At 45.5% G+C, this 17,022-nt stretch overlaps 1 protein-coding gene across 2 annotated transcripts; it reads right to left on the bottom strand.

Annotated features, from left to right (window-relative positions):
• Nucleotides 1–3,836: 3,836 nt before the first annotated feature.
• LOC123165182 (protein NUCLEAR FUSION DEFECTIVE 4) lies at nt 3,837–8,468 on the bottom strand. 2 transcript variants are annotated; one of them, XM_044582811.1, is made up of 4 exons: nt 7,505–8,468; nt 5,325–6,259; nt 4,221–4,749; nt 3,837–4,107 (listed from the first exon to the last, which is right to left on the bottom strand). In XM_044582811.1, the coding sequence occupies exons 1-3, from the start codon at nt 8,447–8,449 to the stop codon at nt 4,260–4,262; spliced, it is 2,370 nt and encodes a 789-aa protein (XP_044438746.1). In that variant the 5' UTR covers nt 8,450–8,468; the 3' UTR covers nt 3,837–4,107; nt 4,221–4,259. The 2 variants fall into 2 exon arrangements, with proteins under 2 accessions (XP_044438746.1, XP_044438745.1); XM_044582810.1 differs by having other exon boundaries at nt 3,837–4,749.
• Nucleotides 8,469–17,022: the final 8,554 nt, after the last annotated feature.

Genomic DNA, 17,022 nt, shown 5'->3' with positions numbered 1-17,022 from the left:
CACACAAATATTAGGCATTCAATCATTTCTACATGGTATTAGAGCGCTTAGTCTCACGACACAAACCCTAGGTCCAGCTACCACTTCCGTAGCGCACCGCCCCTGGGAAGATTAGTCTCCTCCCCCTGGGGGCGCGACACCCAATCAATCAAAGATCAAATTAGATTAATTCCCAAGATTAGGCTAATTCAAATTTCAAAATTTCCAGGTCCAACTAATAGATCGATCCTTTTAGCCACCACATAAACCCAATTCGACCCTCAAATCCTGCCGAGAATCGGTGCATATCCGTGCAACAACAGACGACTGCCGTTTCGATGGCATTGGAGGCTTTGACAGAACCAGAGGATGTGTCGTAAATAGAGTCTGCGACAACATCCTTGGTCGGAACATCATCGGAGGATGCGAAAGAATCATTTGCTCTGACATCATTGGAGGTTGTGATAGTAGTATTGGTCGCGACATCATCGGATGTTGCGACAGCATTTGAGGTTGTGACAGATTTTCTTTTTACCATGCGAGAGTTGCTGGCCGCGTCAACGTCGATAGCGCTGCTTATTCGCGTGTACATTTGATGATAGTTAGTCATTTTTATATGGAGATGGTTGTTTTCATTGTTATTGCATGGCAAGTTATATATAGTATATTATCATGGCAAGTTTATTACTTTCACATGGCATTTTTCGGGAGTTCCAGCGGCAAGCAATTGAAAGCATCCATATTTTTTGGCTAGTACATGAAGATGGCAGTTTTCATTGTCCATCCATGGTATTCTATAATATATTGTCATGGAAATTTTACTATTTTTCACATGATTTTTTTGTAGTTTCGATAGCAATTCTTTTTATCAAAAGCATCCTTGTACATGATTGTTCTTTCAATGGAAATTTACATATACTACCTCCGTCCGGGTTTAAAAGTCCCCGAAGTCATCAAGACCAAGACGTGCTCTACTCGAGGTTCCTCAAAAGTCGTTGCTAGTCTAACCAACCAGAGGGCTTTGTTTCCTATTTATTCTCTGGATGCTAACTTCCCAAGTGTATTTGTAGCGCATGCCCCACAACTGCCTTAGAAAAAGGAGTGCATGCATTGGTTGCGTTGTTTACTGTAGCTGCATGCAGGAGCTTGAAAGATGGAACCGCCGCTGCATGCTTGGCTTGCATTTACTATCAGAGGCACTGACCAATAGAAAGGATCAGAGCTCCCACAAGCGGCCTAGTAATTTCGTATGAGGCTCGGTGGCTCTGGGGACTTCTAATCTCGGACGGAGGTAGTAACTCACATGGCATTTTCTTGCTCCTAGGACATAGCAAACTTCTTTTTCAAATGGAGTTGCTCTGGCAGTTTTTCGCACCTGCGTAAACGGTTGATCTCACGGCACTCCACATCATTTGCTGCAGCTCGCTAGGCCCTATGTATGTAATGTTAGTCCTTTGACCTTCTTTTCTCTCTCTTTTGTCCATCACTAAAATCATGGCATTTTATGCATGGTTTTTACAACTAGTAACAAGACACTTTGTTGTTGTTGTTGTTGTTGTTGTTGTTTACGTTCCTTTATTTGAGTATTCTTGTAATAGACTAATTGTGGTATCAATGGGCAATACGAGTTCAACTCTTTCATATCCATTGCAGTTCATACAGGCGTTGCCAACGTAGCATTCAACCACGACTGGTTATTTGATCCTTGATCCATGTTTTTTCATGTCCCTGTGCCTGAATCTAGGCCTTTTCGCACCCGCGCAAATTGTTTTTGGAGGAAAACCTTAATCTAAAACAGAAAGTGTGTTTTTTCTAGGATGCGGCACTTCGTACGAATGATTTGTATCGTAAAAAGATGTGTGTATGACATTTTGTATTCTAAAACCATGGCAGTTTTTTTTCAAACACTGTGCTTTGTTTGGATGACATTTTTAGCAGCTTTTTATCACTTATCACATAGCAGTTTTCAGTAGTAGTCATATGGTGGCAATTAGTAGTAGTCACATGGTATTTTTTGTTACTAGAAGCTTGCATGACAGTTTTTATTAAAACTAGGCCATTTGAACACTCAACATCAAAGAATGCTTAAAAAAATACATGATGACATGATTTTTTGAGTGGCAGTTTATCAAGTTTTTAGCAGTACTCACATGGAAGTTTTAGTAGTACCCGCTAGGCTATTTCAACTGTATACACATGGCTGATTTATTAAAACTAGTATGACTGTTTTAGTGGATCTGACATGGCAGTTTTTTCCTGTTTTTTATTTTTTAAAGAACAACCTTGTGCCATACAACGGTAATTTTACTAATACTCAATTGGCATTTTTCTACCTAATTTACATGGCAAAAATACCGTCACATGGCAGTATTCTTTTAAATACAGCGCTTTGTTTGGATGACATTCTTAGTAGGTTCTTATCAATTATATATGACGGTTTTTAGTAGTAGTGATATGGCAGCATTAATAGTAGTCACATGGCTTTTTTTTTTAAGCTTGCATTGCAGTTTTTTTTAAAGGTAGGCCATTTGAACACCCAACATCAAAGTATGCTTTCAAAAATATAGGATGGCATGTTTTTTGTATGACAGTTTATCGGGGTTTTAGCAGTACTCACATGGCAGCTTTAGTTGTAGTCACTAGGATATTCAACAGTGTACACTTGGTTAATTTATAAAAGCTAGCATGGCAGTTTTAGTGGATCTGACATGAGATTTCCCCCTGTATTTTATAAGAACAACCTTTGTGCCATACAACGGTAATTTTACTGACACCCAATTGGCATTTTCTACACAGTTACATGGCAAGAATACTGAGTATGTGTGTGCAAGTTATACTTCGTTGCAGCACCACTAATTCTCCCCCCTTTTCACCTCTTTTTTCACAATCGTCTAGTGGATGAAACCACTTCTTTTGCCCAGCAAGAAAATCACACAATAATAAAATTAAACTAGCATGACATTTATTGTGCTTTTTTCTACACAATAGCGGTAAAATCAACTTGATTTTGACCATGTAATTATTAGGTAAATCCTATAGGTACTTTTCTAAGGGGGTAGCGAGGTGGGGGGATGCTTGGATCCATGCCCCCTGTGTTTTCATGGCAGTTCTTGGTCGCGGTAGGGGCTTCGTATAGTGTAGGCAGAAGATGGGAGAAGGTAGGAGATGGAGCGTTTGGTTGGCAAGTTTTGTGGAGATGAAGGCGATGGGAAGGTGGGAGGAGAGGGTTTTGTGGATGGGTTTTGCTGACTAGGATTGTCCGCAAGGGTGGGTTCTCTAGAGCGAACGGGTTCGTTCGCTGGGTTGCCGCGTCCAGCTCTACCACCTCCCATGGCGTTCGATCGCCGGATATTGGCGTCCTAAACAAAAGCCAAAACACGGAATAAACCAACAGATCTGGTATGAGAGATTTTATATTTTCAGTATGATTCTACTTTTGTGTGTCCAGACGTACCATTTTTGGATTTTTTATTTCCATCCTAACATCCTCCCACATCTTCGTAATACATCTTTACACTAGTTTTTCTTTTGTTGGAGGAAATCTTTACACTAGTTTTTCAGTTTCTACTGCATTTTTGTGCTGCGTCTCTTTATACTAGTTTCCACTGTATTTTCTATTGACTTTGTTGCTGTGTTTTTCTACCACTCTTGACCTGCATATATCTAGTGAGTGTACTACATACTGCTCAAAGCACTACTGCATCCACTACAAACGAAATAAAAGAAATTCCTAGCAGGGAAAAAAACTACTACTAGTAACTAGTAGAACATGGATTGATCAGAAAATTTTAAACATATACTGGGGAGGCAGCCCAGCCAATCTTTATAAATAAAAGACCGTGCTCCAGCCAGATTCATAGGAAACAAATACGCAGCTATCATGTGGTTTCTCTCAGACTTGGGACACCAGGTGCCCATGCCCATGTACAAGGTTGAGCTCTCCAATTTGCAGAGCTCAGACAATTTATTGCATTTCAAGTTTTCAACAGCCTTGATGAAACATAGAACAGACCACATGTATATGCAAAGTTCCAGCTCAACACTGAAGAAGTTCATATCCCCCCAGAAACACCGAAGAAGTTCGGACAAAACGCACAAAAACGCCATATGCTTCAATGCTTCATGACACTGAATTTCCCATCCGTAGCCACCAGTAGCCGTGGTTTTGACACCATAAGAATATGCGAAGTCCATAAACAGAAGGAAGACGCAAAAAAAAAAAAAAAAAAAAAAAAACTCACCCTTCTGCTTTGATCAGTTCCTCAATGACCTTTGACCTCTCATGTCCGGGGTTTACCGTACAGATTCGTGTACACGATCTTCGTCCGGTGGACCAGGATCAAGCTCAGGGCGGCAGCAATGATGCAGAACCCTGACATGATCATTGACGAGATGAAGAAGCAGATGGAGCCCTCGCACTTCAGCGCCGGAGCGACGTCGGAGACCATTCCCAGCAATGTTGAGTGGTTATGGTTAGCTTGCTTCCTGGCTTCGTAGTCGTAGATGCCACTGGCAATGATGCCCGAGAAAACCAGGGAGCCTGCGGGGTTTGCGACTGTAAGGAAGTTGTACAATGCTCCGAAATTCTTCACGCCAAACAGTTCAGAGGCAGCAGCTGGCACGATCGCCCAGTGGGCGCCGTACCCGAGCCCGATAAGCAATGTGCCAATGTACATTGTGCCGGGCCAACCCATTGCAAAGATGAAGTGTCCAATTGCCATGAATACTTGAGCTGTCGCCAAGGCAATTGCCCTTGGATATGCGTAATCCCTGAAGAAACAAGAGAGCAAACAAAAAATGAGAACAACTGGGGACATGTTTCTCAACAAAGATAGCCCCTGTATTTGAGCTGTTGAAATTTTAGTCTCAATATGAACAGAGCAACTCAGTCACTACATGATTAATTATTCAGAAGAATACTGCTCATGATCAACAAAAGGATAATTCGGATGTTGCCTATTAGCTGCCTGCTGTCAGTTTTATTCTTTTTGTTAGCTTACTCGTCTAATAATTGTATCAGTTCGATATGTGTTTTGAGACGTATTCTTGTTTGCTTTGAATTTCCAAGGCTAGTGCCTTTTTGTTTGAACAGATTAGGAACCAATTGTGATGATACCACTAAAAACTGCTGTATTATTCAAAAGATATTCAACCAATAACAACTGGAATGGGTAAACGTTTTGTTATAGTTCTAGTTCATGTATTTTGAGAAGAAGCTTAGCCAGCATGAACATTAAATCGGTGATGCAGAACACACTCTCCATTGGAGAACGCACTCTTCCATATGAACTAAACTCCTAGATGAGATGCAAAGGTCAGCAAATAGGTGCCTCAATAGTTCTTACTTGACAATAATCTCTGAAAAGAAGCCCCCAGAAATACGTCCAAGGAAGTTCCAAATGCTAATCATTGACACAAAAATGTGAGAATCCTCAAAACCCAATGACTGACTCATTTGCCCAAGATTATCGATCACAGTAAGTCCTGATCCTGACCCCAACAGAAGGGAGAAAAATAGAAGCCAAAAATCTGCCTTGATCATTGCCTGCAGTAATGTGAAATCCTCTCCTCGTCGTGGACCTTTCCTCCTTTTAACCCTGACGGCGCCAACAGCAGCAGCCTGGAATAGCTTAGCCTGCAATTCGGCAATCCTCTTTTGCCTTTCAGAGGCTGGAAGTAGATCAATTTCTTTCGGCTTTTGCTCGTCCACCTCGCTGAGTATAACTTCTTGCTCTTCAGACGATACTGAACCACTTGCTTCTTCTCTACGAGGTGATGTTAACAGTGCTGTGTAGGCACTCTCGTCGTCATTTGAGAAGAAGCTGAGCATTACAGGGATGACTATTGGAACTAGCAATAGAACCATCAGAATGATGGTACACAAGATTGTCAATGAGTGGCTCAAGCCAACAAGGTCTTCCAGCAGCATCACACCCATCAGATAGGCGGCCAAGACTAAGCAGACGCTGTATACAAACGTGAAACTTGTACCATCAGATGGCCGTACTTGCCTGTGACCATTAACTGGTCTAACAATGAACATTAAAGCGATGACTACCATTGTTGGGCCAACAGCAACCATGAATATCAGTGCAGCATCATCAGGCGTGTGCATTATTGCATAAACCTGTGTTAAGATTGCACCACTCAAACCAGCAAATCCCTTGAGGATACCAACGATTGGTCCACGGTTCTTGGGAAAGTTCTGAACACATGAGACGAGTGCAGCAGTATTGAAGTATGTCTCACCATTATTTCCAACAAAGATTAGCATGCACATCTGCGGAGAGACGGGGGAATTTAGTGCAAGAGCCGACAAATCTAATTGAAGGAATAAGAATGTAAACAAAGGTCAGATTAGATACTACAGAAATTATGGAATGGTCCAGGTTTCCAAATGCCGCAAACAGAAATGTGGAGATGGAAATTAGTGCGTTTAAAATTAGAAGTACAAATGAATATTGAGTCTCCTCCACCTTCAGATAGACAATGACACTAATTCTGTGTTTTCAGTATTTTACTGAAGACTGGAGTCATCCTCTGTTGCTTTGATGTTTCACATAGCAAATTAATTTGTAAAGCAAAACATAGCAAATGATTAACTCACAATTCTAATCTTGGAAACTCAATGGAGATGTTAATTCACTTGTTTAACCAGAATTTTTAGGCGATTCTGTTGCGGCTGTATTGGACAGGCTGATAATAGTAGTACAGAGTGAAATTTTCAGGTTGAACATTGTTAATTGGCATGAAATACATCAAACCTCAGTGTTTTTCAGGATATTAGATAATGAAGGTTAACTAAAGACACATGGGAGGCGAGAAAGCGACCACTAAGACTTCCCAAGAATAATATAGGTGCACACCGATGACTCGGAAGCATATTCGACATGCTGTGTGTTAGAATATTCTTAGTACACACAGCAGAAAAAGTTTTAACTGTTTTGAGCCAATAAAAATCTGGCAAATATTTCTGAACATAGCTTTCAACATTTTGGAGGAAGAGAAAGCATTGAAGTCCAACAGCAACGGTGTTCAAAAACAAGAAATTCACCGCCTTTTCTTTTGTAAATGGAGGTCGAATAGCGACTCTCCATCATTGGAGACAGGCGTGCAGTTAGGATGCGTGATTGACTGACCCATGTTTGCTTTCAGATGATGAGCAAACTGGTCTCGCGTGTTCACTAAAGGGTACTAGTACATACAGTAGCATAATTGAAGGAAGAAGACATGATTAGTTTCCAATCCAAATCCGGAAGCTTCAACCGTACAACTTATAATTATACGAAGCACAGTAGTAGAACATGAGTTTCTTCCATCACAGCATCGTGCACGCTTCAATTAGCACAAAAGTCACAGGGAATTTTTCTTGGCATTAGAAGAAAAAAAATCAGCTCAATCTGCAGTAGCACATGAGGCTCCAAGAACAGGAAGGTTTGATGCGGCCATGGAAGCATTGCTATTGCAGAAAGGAGAAGGAAATGGGAGGACTATAATGATTGGAGGGGCAGGTAACGGATCTTACCGCCCAGAGGGGTGGCACGGGGACGCGGTGGGTGACGGCGAGCCAGACCCAGCCGTATCCGACCAGGTTCTGCGCGGCGCCGATGAGGAGCGCGGCCCAGAGCGGGAGCACGGCGCAGAGCGTGCCGGCGAGGAAGCCGACGCTGTCGCCCAGATCCTTGGCGACGCCGAGGCTGGCCACCTGGCGCTGGTTGTAGCCCAGCGAGGACTTGATCGCCGGCGACAGGCTGCCGAACAGGTACCCCACCCCGGCGACCGACTGCATCCACATCGCCGCCACGAACACCAGCCACCGGTTCCGCAGGAACCCCCGCACCCGGCTCCGCACCTCTGCCATTGCTTGCAGCACCTGCCCCAAAACTCCAACCCGAATCAACACTGGAATCGGCAGCGAGCAGCAGCCCCGAGAAGCTAATGCAAGAAGCGGAGCTCGGCCTATTAACAGGACGGATTTGGGACGGGAATGAGAGGCCAAGCCGACGGTTTCTTGGAGGCAAGCAAAGAACGGCCGCGAGGAGCCGGAGTGACGACGACGACTCTTGATGAGGAGCCGCGGATCGGGATGCGGAATCAGCAACGATCGGCCCCGCTGGCGTTGTTTATTGCTGAGAAGAACGTGTGTCCGCGCATAAATGGCCAGAGCCGAGCGAGCAGAGCAAGTCGAGAAAAGAAAAAACAGCGAACTTGAGCTCGTTTTTCTCTGGGAGGCGGCAGCCGGTGGGTAGTAGGCCCGCGTGGGAGATGGCGAGAGGAGGGAAGGGGGGAGGGAGGCAAGGCGACAAGCCCGGACTTTGACACGACACTGTGCGCTCCGATGCGCGGTGGATGGGCACAGCAGGCGGGCACGAGGCTGGTCGCAGGTGACGATGGTGCGCGTCGGGGAGACAGTGATGAGCCGAGGGTGTGGATGGGAATTGGGTGGGCGGCGGCGCGGGGCAAGGCCCATCTCGCGACCGGCGAAACGTGTGGATGGATTCCACGAGTGTTTCGTCACCGGCAGCGGTGGCGGATAACTCCAACGCACGGGACGGGACGGGACGGGACGGGAGAAATGGTCGTTTCTGTGCGGTTTAAGCGGCGTAGGGTTGTTTCGCTGTCCCTGCCCGGGGCTAAACAATTCGGCGCCCGCACGTCGCCTAGCGTGCTTTTAGCCCGGCGTGGCCTGTTTCTTTCTCGTATTCTTTTCCCTTCTTCCTTTTCTACGATCTACTCTACGATTCAGGAGGAGTCATCACGGAAAGACGGAAAACGGCCCTTTCATTTAATTAAAATGAAAAAATCTCGAAATACGATCAAGTGATGATGACAGCGCATGGAGTTTAAGTTAGAGTTTACCCTAATTCAGTTTAGCAACACTGGATGAACATACTATGCTCATCTATAGCCGGACTGAGCAAATTTGACCCCTCAAACGTCTGCCGACGCGCCCGATCAATGTCGAGACGTGTTTGTTTTGACTTTCTATCTGTTCATCCACGCAGCCATTTCTTACTATTTTCTCCTATACTCAGATCACATGTATGTGATTGGTGGAGAAGAAGAGAAAAAAAAATAAAGAAAGAAAAAAGATGATCCATGGAGTTATGCACAAAACTACCACATCCGTGTCATGATTATGCTCAATGTATGTTTTTATTATATTGATGTCATAGTATGAAAGGTATGAGTTCATGACCATGGTTAGTGATGAGGTCACCTACTACAAGTAGGGTCAAGGACCTAACATCTAAGGCCCACCTAGGGGCCCACACCATCATTGACACGTCTCTGGACCATAGACACATTCGGATCGAACGCACCGATACGTCTCCAACGTATCTATAATTTTTTTATCGTTCCATGCTATTATATTATCTGTTTTAGATGTTTTATATGCATTAATATGCTATTTTCTATTATTTTTAGGACTAACCTATTAACCTAGTGTCCAGTGTCAGTTGTTGTTTTTCCCTTGTTTTTGTCATTTACAGAAAATCAATACCAAACAGAGTCCAAATGGAACGAAACAACAATTTTTCCTGGACAACAAGACACCTAGGAAGCTTCGGGAGGAGGCCAGAAGACCCACGAGGAGGCCACAAGCCCTAGGTGAGGGAGTCATGGATTAAGGGATCCTCGGGCTGCCAGCCTGCTGTATATGGGCCGGATTGATGGGCCATTGAGGGGCCGGGCTATATTGCGGATCCATGGGCGGATAGGGAATCTTCGAAGTCGTGGTGTGCCCTCCAAGCGAAGATTAGACATGATTTTTCCTTCCCTGTAACCGATCGCATGTAACCCTAACCCTACTGGTGTCTATATAAACCAGAGGACTTTAGTCTTTAGGCTAGAGCTACATCCATCACCTCATCGACTTAGGGTTTAGCCCACCTGATCTCGAGGTAGATCTGATGGAAATATGCCCTAGCGGCAATAATAAAATGGTTATTATTATATGAAAAAAGTCCATTTTACTACCCTGAATAAAGTCGGTGGTTCACTTTACCCCATGATCTATTTTTCGGCTTCTTTTACCCCCCAAACAAACCCAAACCGGACAAAACACCCCCCTGACTGGTTTTTCTCCACCCTCTGCTGATGTGGCACTAGTCAACGGCGGTTTTGACCTGGGTGGGGCCCCCTTGTCAGGTTTCTCTTTCTCTCTCTCTCTAGGTCAGAATCGCCGCCGCCGAAGGAGCTCGCCCCGAGCCCGAGCCACCCGTGCCCCACCTCCCTCACCACGTCGCCCAGGAGCGGCCGCCCTCTCCCTGCCATTGCGCCGGCGTCCTGCCAGAGGAGCCTCGTCCCGTGCCGCCGCAGATTGCCCCGCCCCCGCGCCGCCCGTTGCCTCGCCGACCCCGCTGGCCATGCCATCCCGCCGCCGCCCGAGCCCGCCCCGAGTACCCACCACCGATGGTTGCCACCACCGCCTCCACCCCGTGCGCCACCATCTCCTGCCAACCCCGCCTGGCCCTGCTCCGCTCGCCGGCGTGCCACCGCCTCATGTCGACCCCGCCGGCCACGCCATCCCGCCGCCGCGCGAGCCCGCCCCAAGTACCCACCGCCGGTGGTTGCCACCACCGCCTCGGCCCCGTGCGCCACCGCCTCCTGCCGACCCCGCCTGACCCTACTCTGCTCGCCGGCGGGTGTACCTGGAGAGAGAGAGAGAGGTGAGAGAAACCTGACAAGAGGGCCCCACCCAGGTCAAAACCGCCGTTGACTAGTGCCACATCAGCAGAGGGTGGAGAAAAACCAGCCAGGGGGGTGTTTTGTCTGGTTTGGGTTTGTTTGGGTGGTAAAAGAAGCCAAAAAATAGATCAGGGGGTAAATTGAACCACCCACTTTATTCAGGGTAGTAAAATGGACTTTTTTCTTATTATATTTCCTTAATCATGATAAAGGTTTATTATTCATGCTATAATTGTATTGACCGGAAACTTAAATACATGTGGGGATACATAAACAAATACCGTGTCCCTAGTAAGCCTCTACTAGACTAGCTTGTTGATCAAGAGACCGTTAAAGGTTTCCTAACCACAGACATGTGTTGTCACTTAATAACAGGATCACATCGTTAGGAGAATGATGTGATGGACAAGACCCATCCATTAGCTTAGCATATGATCGTTCAGTTTATTACTATTGCTTTCTTAATGTCAAATACATATTCCTTCGACTATGAGATCATGCAACTCCCGGATACCGGAGGAATACCTTATGTGCTATAAAACGTCACAACGTAACTGGGTGATCATAAAGATGCTCTACAGGTATCTCCGAAGGTGTCTATTGAGTAGGCATGGATCAAGATTAGGATTTGTCACTCCGTGTATCGGAGGGGTGTCTTTTGGCCCTCTCAGTAATACACATCACAAGAAGCTTGCAAGCAAAGTGACTAAGGAGTTAGTTACGAGATGATGTATTACGGAATGAGTAAAGAGACTTTGCTGGTAATGAGATTGAACTAGGTATGAAGATACCGACGATCGGATCTCGGGCAAGTAACATACCGACAGACAAAGGGAATTATGTATGTTGTCATAAGGTTCGACCGATAAAGATCTTTGTAGAATATGTAGGAACCAATATGGGCATCCAGGTTACGCCATTGGTTATTGACGGGAGAAGCATCTCGGTCATGTCTACATCATTCTCGAATCCGTAGGGTCCGCACGCTTAACGTTCGTTGACGATATAGTATTATATGAGTTATGTGATTTGGTGACTGAATGTTGTTCGGAGTCCCGGATGAGATCACAGACATGACAAGGAGCTCCGGAATGGTCCGGATGTAAAGATTTATATATAGGACGATGTTATTTGGTCACCGAAAAGGTTGTAGAGTGTACCGGGTAATCATCAGATCACCGAAAGGGGTTCCGGGAAGCCGCGGGAGGTTAATGGGCCATATGGGCCAAAAGAGAGGAGCACACCAGCCCACAAGGGGCTGGCGCGCCCCTCCCTGGCCGTAGGCCTTGGGGGAGAAAAGGAAAGGGGGAGTCGGCCTCCCCCTGCCTTCCTCTCCTCCCCTCCCCCCTTGTGCAAACAAGGAAAGGGGGCGCCAAAGGGCAGGCACCCAAAGGGGCCGGCCGGCCACCTTGGGGCGTACCCAAGGCTGCCTCCCCTCCCCCCACCTATATATATGAGAGGGAGGGGCGCCACACAAACCACGACAATCTCTTAGCCGTGTGCGGCGCCCCTCTCCACAGTTTAGTCCCCCATCTAGTTTTTCCGCAGCGCACGGCAAAGCCCTGCGGGAACAAGTTCACCATCACCGTCATCACGTCGTCATGCTACCGGAACTCATATACTACTTCGCCCGTCTTGCTGGATCAAGAAGGCAAGGACATCATCGAGTTGAACATGTGCTGAACGGGGAGGTGTCGTACGTTCGGTACTTGATCGGTTGGATCGCGAAGGTGTTCGACTACATCAACCGCGTTGTTAAAAGCTTCCGCTTTAGGGTCTACGAGGGTACGTAGACATACTCTCCCCTCTCGTTGCTATGCATCTCCATAGATAGATCTTGCGTGTGCATAGAAATTTTTTGTTTTACATGCAACGTTCCCAAACAGTGGCATCCGAGCCAGGTCTATGCGTGGATGATATGCACGAGTAGAACACAAAGGAGTTGCGGTATTGTGGGATGAAGCAGCCCGAACCAACCTTACATGTCCACGCACATGAGACCGGTTCCACCGACTGACATGCAACTTGTTTTGCATAAAGGTGGCGGCTGGCGGGTGTCTGTTTCTCTAACTTTGGTTGAATCGAATTTTACTACAGACGGTCTTTGAAGAAGGTTAAAACAGCAAACTTGATAATCATCATTGTGGTTTTGCGTAAGTAAGAATGCTTCTTGCTAGAAGCCCGTAGTAGCCACGTAAAACTTGCAACAACAAAGTAGAGGACGTCTAACTTGTTTTTGCAGGGCATGTTGTGATGCGATATGGTCAAGATATGATGTGATATACATTGTTGTATGAGATGATCATGTTTTGTAATATCGACAACCGGGAGGAGCCTTAGGGTTGTCTCTTAATTATTGTATGAAATGCAAGCGCCATGTAATTGCTTTACTTTATAGCTATGCGTTAGCAATAGTTGTAGAAGCAATAGTTGGCAAGACGACCCCGACGCAACAATGTAGATCTAGGTGTCGAGCCGGTGACGATGGAGATCATGATGATGCTTTGGAGATGGAGATCAACAGCACAAGATGATGATGGCCATATCATGTCACATATTTTGATTGCATGTGAGGTTTATCCTTTATGCATCTTATTTTATTTAGAACGGTGGTAGCATTATAAGACGAGTCTGATAACCCACAAGTATAGGGGATCGCAATGGGTTTCAAGGGTAGAGTATTCAACCCAAATTTATTGATTCGACACAAGGGGAGCCAAAGAATATTTGCAAGTAGGGACAATTCCATTTATCCCCCTAACTTGAGCCACCACCTGGGATTTGCCCCTAATTTTCACGTATGCTCAAAAATACCCCTCTTCCGTCAAGTCACCTTACAGAAATGCCCTTGCCGTCCGGTCAAAGGGGTTTGACCGTCTGGTGAATAGTAACATGGGGAACAGTAAATTCAAAAAAATAGCAAATTTTTTTTAAAAATCTGAAATTTTGTGGGATCGAAGATACTTAAGGGCGCAAGGTGTGTGCAAGTTTTTGCGTTGTTTGGACATTCCAGGAACTCGTGGGAAAGGAAAAAAATTTAAATATATACACTGTGAACAGTAAATTAAAAAAATAGCAAGAAATTTTTAAAAAATATGAATTTTATTGGCATAAAAGAGGCTTGGGTGCGCAAGGGGCTTGCAAATTTTTGTGATCAAATGGCATGCGAGGTGCTCTAGCAAAAAAAATAGTGCATTTTTTCAAAGTTTTTTTCTGCGCCAAATTTTGTTTTTTTCTTCACGAGCTCCTACAGTGTCGAAACGCAAAAAAAAATTGCACGCACCTTGCGCACCCCAGCCTCTTTGATGCCAAAAAATTCCATATTTTTTTGAATTTTCTTGCTATTTTTTTTGAATTTACTGCTCACAGCGTACATTTTAAAGTTTTTTGTTTGACACGAGCTGCTGGAATGTCCAAACTGTGCCAAAATTTGCACGCGCCTTGCTCCCTTGAGTATCTTCGATCCCACAAAATTTCAGATTTTTTTGATTTTTAGCTATTTTTTTCGAATTTAATGTTCACCATTTACTATTCACCAAACGGGCAAACCCCTTTGACCGGACGGTAACGGCACAGAAGGGCATTTCTGTAAGGTGATTTGACGGAAGAGGGGTATTCTTGAGCATACCTGAAAATTAGGGGCAAATGCCAGGTGGTGGCTCAAGTTAGGGGGATAAATGGAATTGTCCCTTGCAAGTATTAGCAGTTGAGTTATCAATTCAACCACGCCTGAAGATTAATTATCCGCAGCAAAGTGATCAGTAGCAAAGTAATATGATAGGTTTGATAGTAGTAGCAGCAGCAATAATAACAGTAACAGTGATAGCAATGATTTTGTAGCAAGTGTAACAGTAACAATGGTAGTAGTAACTTAGCAAGAACAATATGAGAGAAATTTGTAGGCATTGGATCGGTGAATTCGTTGGATAATATTCATCATATAACAGTCATAACCTAGGGCGATACGGCACTAGCTCCAGTTCATAAATATAATGTAGGCATGTATTCCGTAAATAGTCATATGTGCTTATGGAAAGAACTTACATGACATCTTTTGTCCCACCCTCCCGTGGCAGCGGGGTCCATAAGGAAACTAAGGGATATTAAGGCCTCCTTTTAATAGAGAACAGGAACAAAGCATTAACACATGGTGAATACATGAACTCCTCAAACTACGGCCATCACCGGGAAGTGTCCTGACTTCTGTCACTCCGGGGTTGCCGGATCATAACAGGTAGTAGGTGACTATAACTTGCAAGATCAGATCTAGAACATAGATATAATGGTGATAATATAAACGGTTCAGGTCTGAAATCATGGCACCCGGGCCCAAAGTGACAAGCATTAAGTATGGCAAAGTCATAGCAACATCAATCTCAGAACATAATGGATACTGGGAATCAAGCCCTAACAAAACACTACTGCAGGTTGCTGCTAACGCGACACTACGATCAGAGACCCTTTGACGAAACTATGTGCGATGCATTAATCGGAAACAGTGGTGTAAAAAACTGTCAAAAAGGTGCAAAACATTTGCGATGACAGATGGATCAAACACGGTTCAGATTTTAGTTGCGTGTGCGATGCAGGGCATACGGTTCAGCTCAATTAACTGTTTGTGATGTGGCAGAACAAAAGAAACAGGCAGCCAGATGAAGGCATGTGCGATATACAGCCTACGGTTCACTCGGATGAACTGTTTGTGATTAGGAAACACAACAGAAACGGTCAGCCAGATCAAGGTGTGTGCGATATACAGCATACGGTTCACTCGGATGAACTGTTTTCGATTAGGCAACGCAACAGAAACGGTTCAACCAGATTAAGGTGTGTGCAATGGAGGGCATACAGTTCATTCTGATAAACTGTTTGTGTTGAGCCAAGAGAACAGAAACATTTCACGTAAACAAGATGTGTGTAATACGCGGCAAACATCCAATTACATAGGTGGCTAGTACACACATGACATTTCCACACACCAAAGTAAACTATTACATGCATAATTAACTAGGATAAACGATCATCTGATCATCATCTACTTCTTGTGCTAGCTCGATGTTCCTTCTATTCTAAGTTTCCATTAATTGATGGCATTTTATGAACACGCCACCGTTTCCCGCCATTTCCTCACTGGTTTCCCGCCACCCAGCGATATTGTGCATAAACCTAGGCGGCGCGCGACGCACAGAGGCAACAAGCGCAGCTTGTAGCACATCCACCTTTTCCAAGCATGCCAACCCTCCAAAGCGCCACCTCTGCCATCAACCTCGTCGACGAGGAAAACAAGCAGGCGCCACGGCCGTCGAGGCCGAGGCACTCCCCGACAATGCGATGGACGACGCCGTGATGCGCGTCATCGCCAAGGTTGAGCAGACCCTTGGCGCATGGTGCTTCAGCGCCACAGATCAAGATAGGCATGTCAGCACCGAGAGGCTGCAGCTCGTGCACAACATGATCGATGGCGCGCCGCAGAGCAAGCTAGGCACGTCCGCGCCGATAGGCTGCGGCTCGCCGCACGGCGAGACCGTTGGAGCGCCACAGAGCGAGAGGCGCGGCGCGCCGCACAGCAAGAGCGGATCCATCGGCGCTTGCCTGCTGTGACAGGGCGTCGCAGCTGGGTACACGTCCCGTCAGTATCCCCATTCCTCGCCAGGAGTGGCCAGAGGCCCTCTGCACCGTACTTGCACCAGAGGCCGGCCGCGCCGTACTTGCACCGGACGCCCGCCGCGCCGTTCGCATCGGTCGCTCCGTTCGCCTTGTCTGCGGCCCGCTCGATGCCAACGCACTAGTCGGTAGGCTTGACCGCCTCCTTGGCCCAGGTGTCCACCTAGGCGCAGTAGAGGAACCTGGCCGTCACATCCTCGAGCTGGTGATCTCCAATGAAATATCCAACTTGGAGCTCGAGATCGTGCTCCAGATGTACCGTGAGCGTGTCGACCGCTTGGGCGAACGCCTGCACGAGTTTAGGCAGAGCCAAGAGCTACCGCAGGCAAGGGCTGTTGGTCATGGTCTCATGGACGCATTTTATTTTGTTGAGTCGTTTTGACGTGGATAGCTATGTATTCACAACAATCATAGAATTGCTCTATTTCAATTTGTGTACTTTGTTTTCCGTTCTTATATGTTCTGTTTCAATGTGTGTATATACGCTTTCCATTCTGTATATGTGGATGATAACAGTTAGATTCAAATTAGTATACAAAAACAGATAGAAAATGGAATTCATAATATATATATATACACATATATTAATTGTTCATTAGTTCATCACAGAATATATATAATATCATCACATATACTTGATGATACTTAACTACTAGGTACAATGCATAAAATTGAAAACAAACAATA

Source organism: Triticum aestivum, chromosome 7D, assembly GCF_018294505.1.
Source record: "Triticum aestivum cultivar Chinese Spring chromosome 7D, IWGSC CS RefSeq v2.1, whole genome shotgun sequence".
Classification (NCBI taxonomy): Eukaryota; Viridiplantae; Streptophyta; class Magnoliopsida; order Poales; family Poaceae; genus Triticum; species Triticum aestivum.
Note: the sequence above shows the minus strand (reverse complement) of the source record. Positions and strands in the feature narration are given on the sequence as shown.

Bases quoted from the DNA above. Each gene is read 5' to 3' on its own strand.
- LOC123165182 (XM_044582810.1), bottom strand. From the start codon at position 8,449: ATGGGCCTTGCCCCGCGCCGCCGCCCACCCAATTCCCATCCACACCCT. The intron at 6,260-7,504 runs GTAAGATCCGTT...GTCTCTCCGCAG, and splicing joins CCGTGCCACCCCTCTGGGCG to ATGTGCATGCTAATCTTTGT. The intron at 4,750-5,324 runs GTAAGAACTATT...TTGTTTCTTCAG, and splicing joins TTTTCAGAGATTATTGTCAA to GGATTACGCATATCCAAGGG.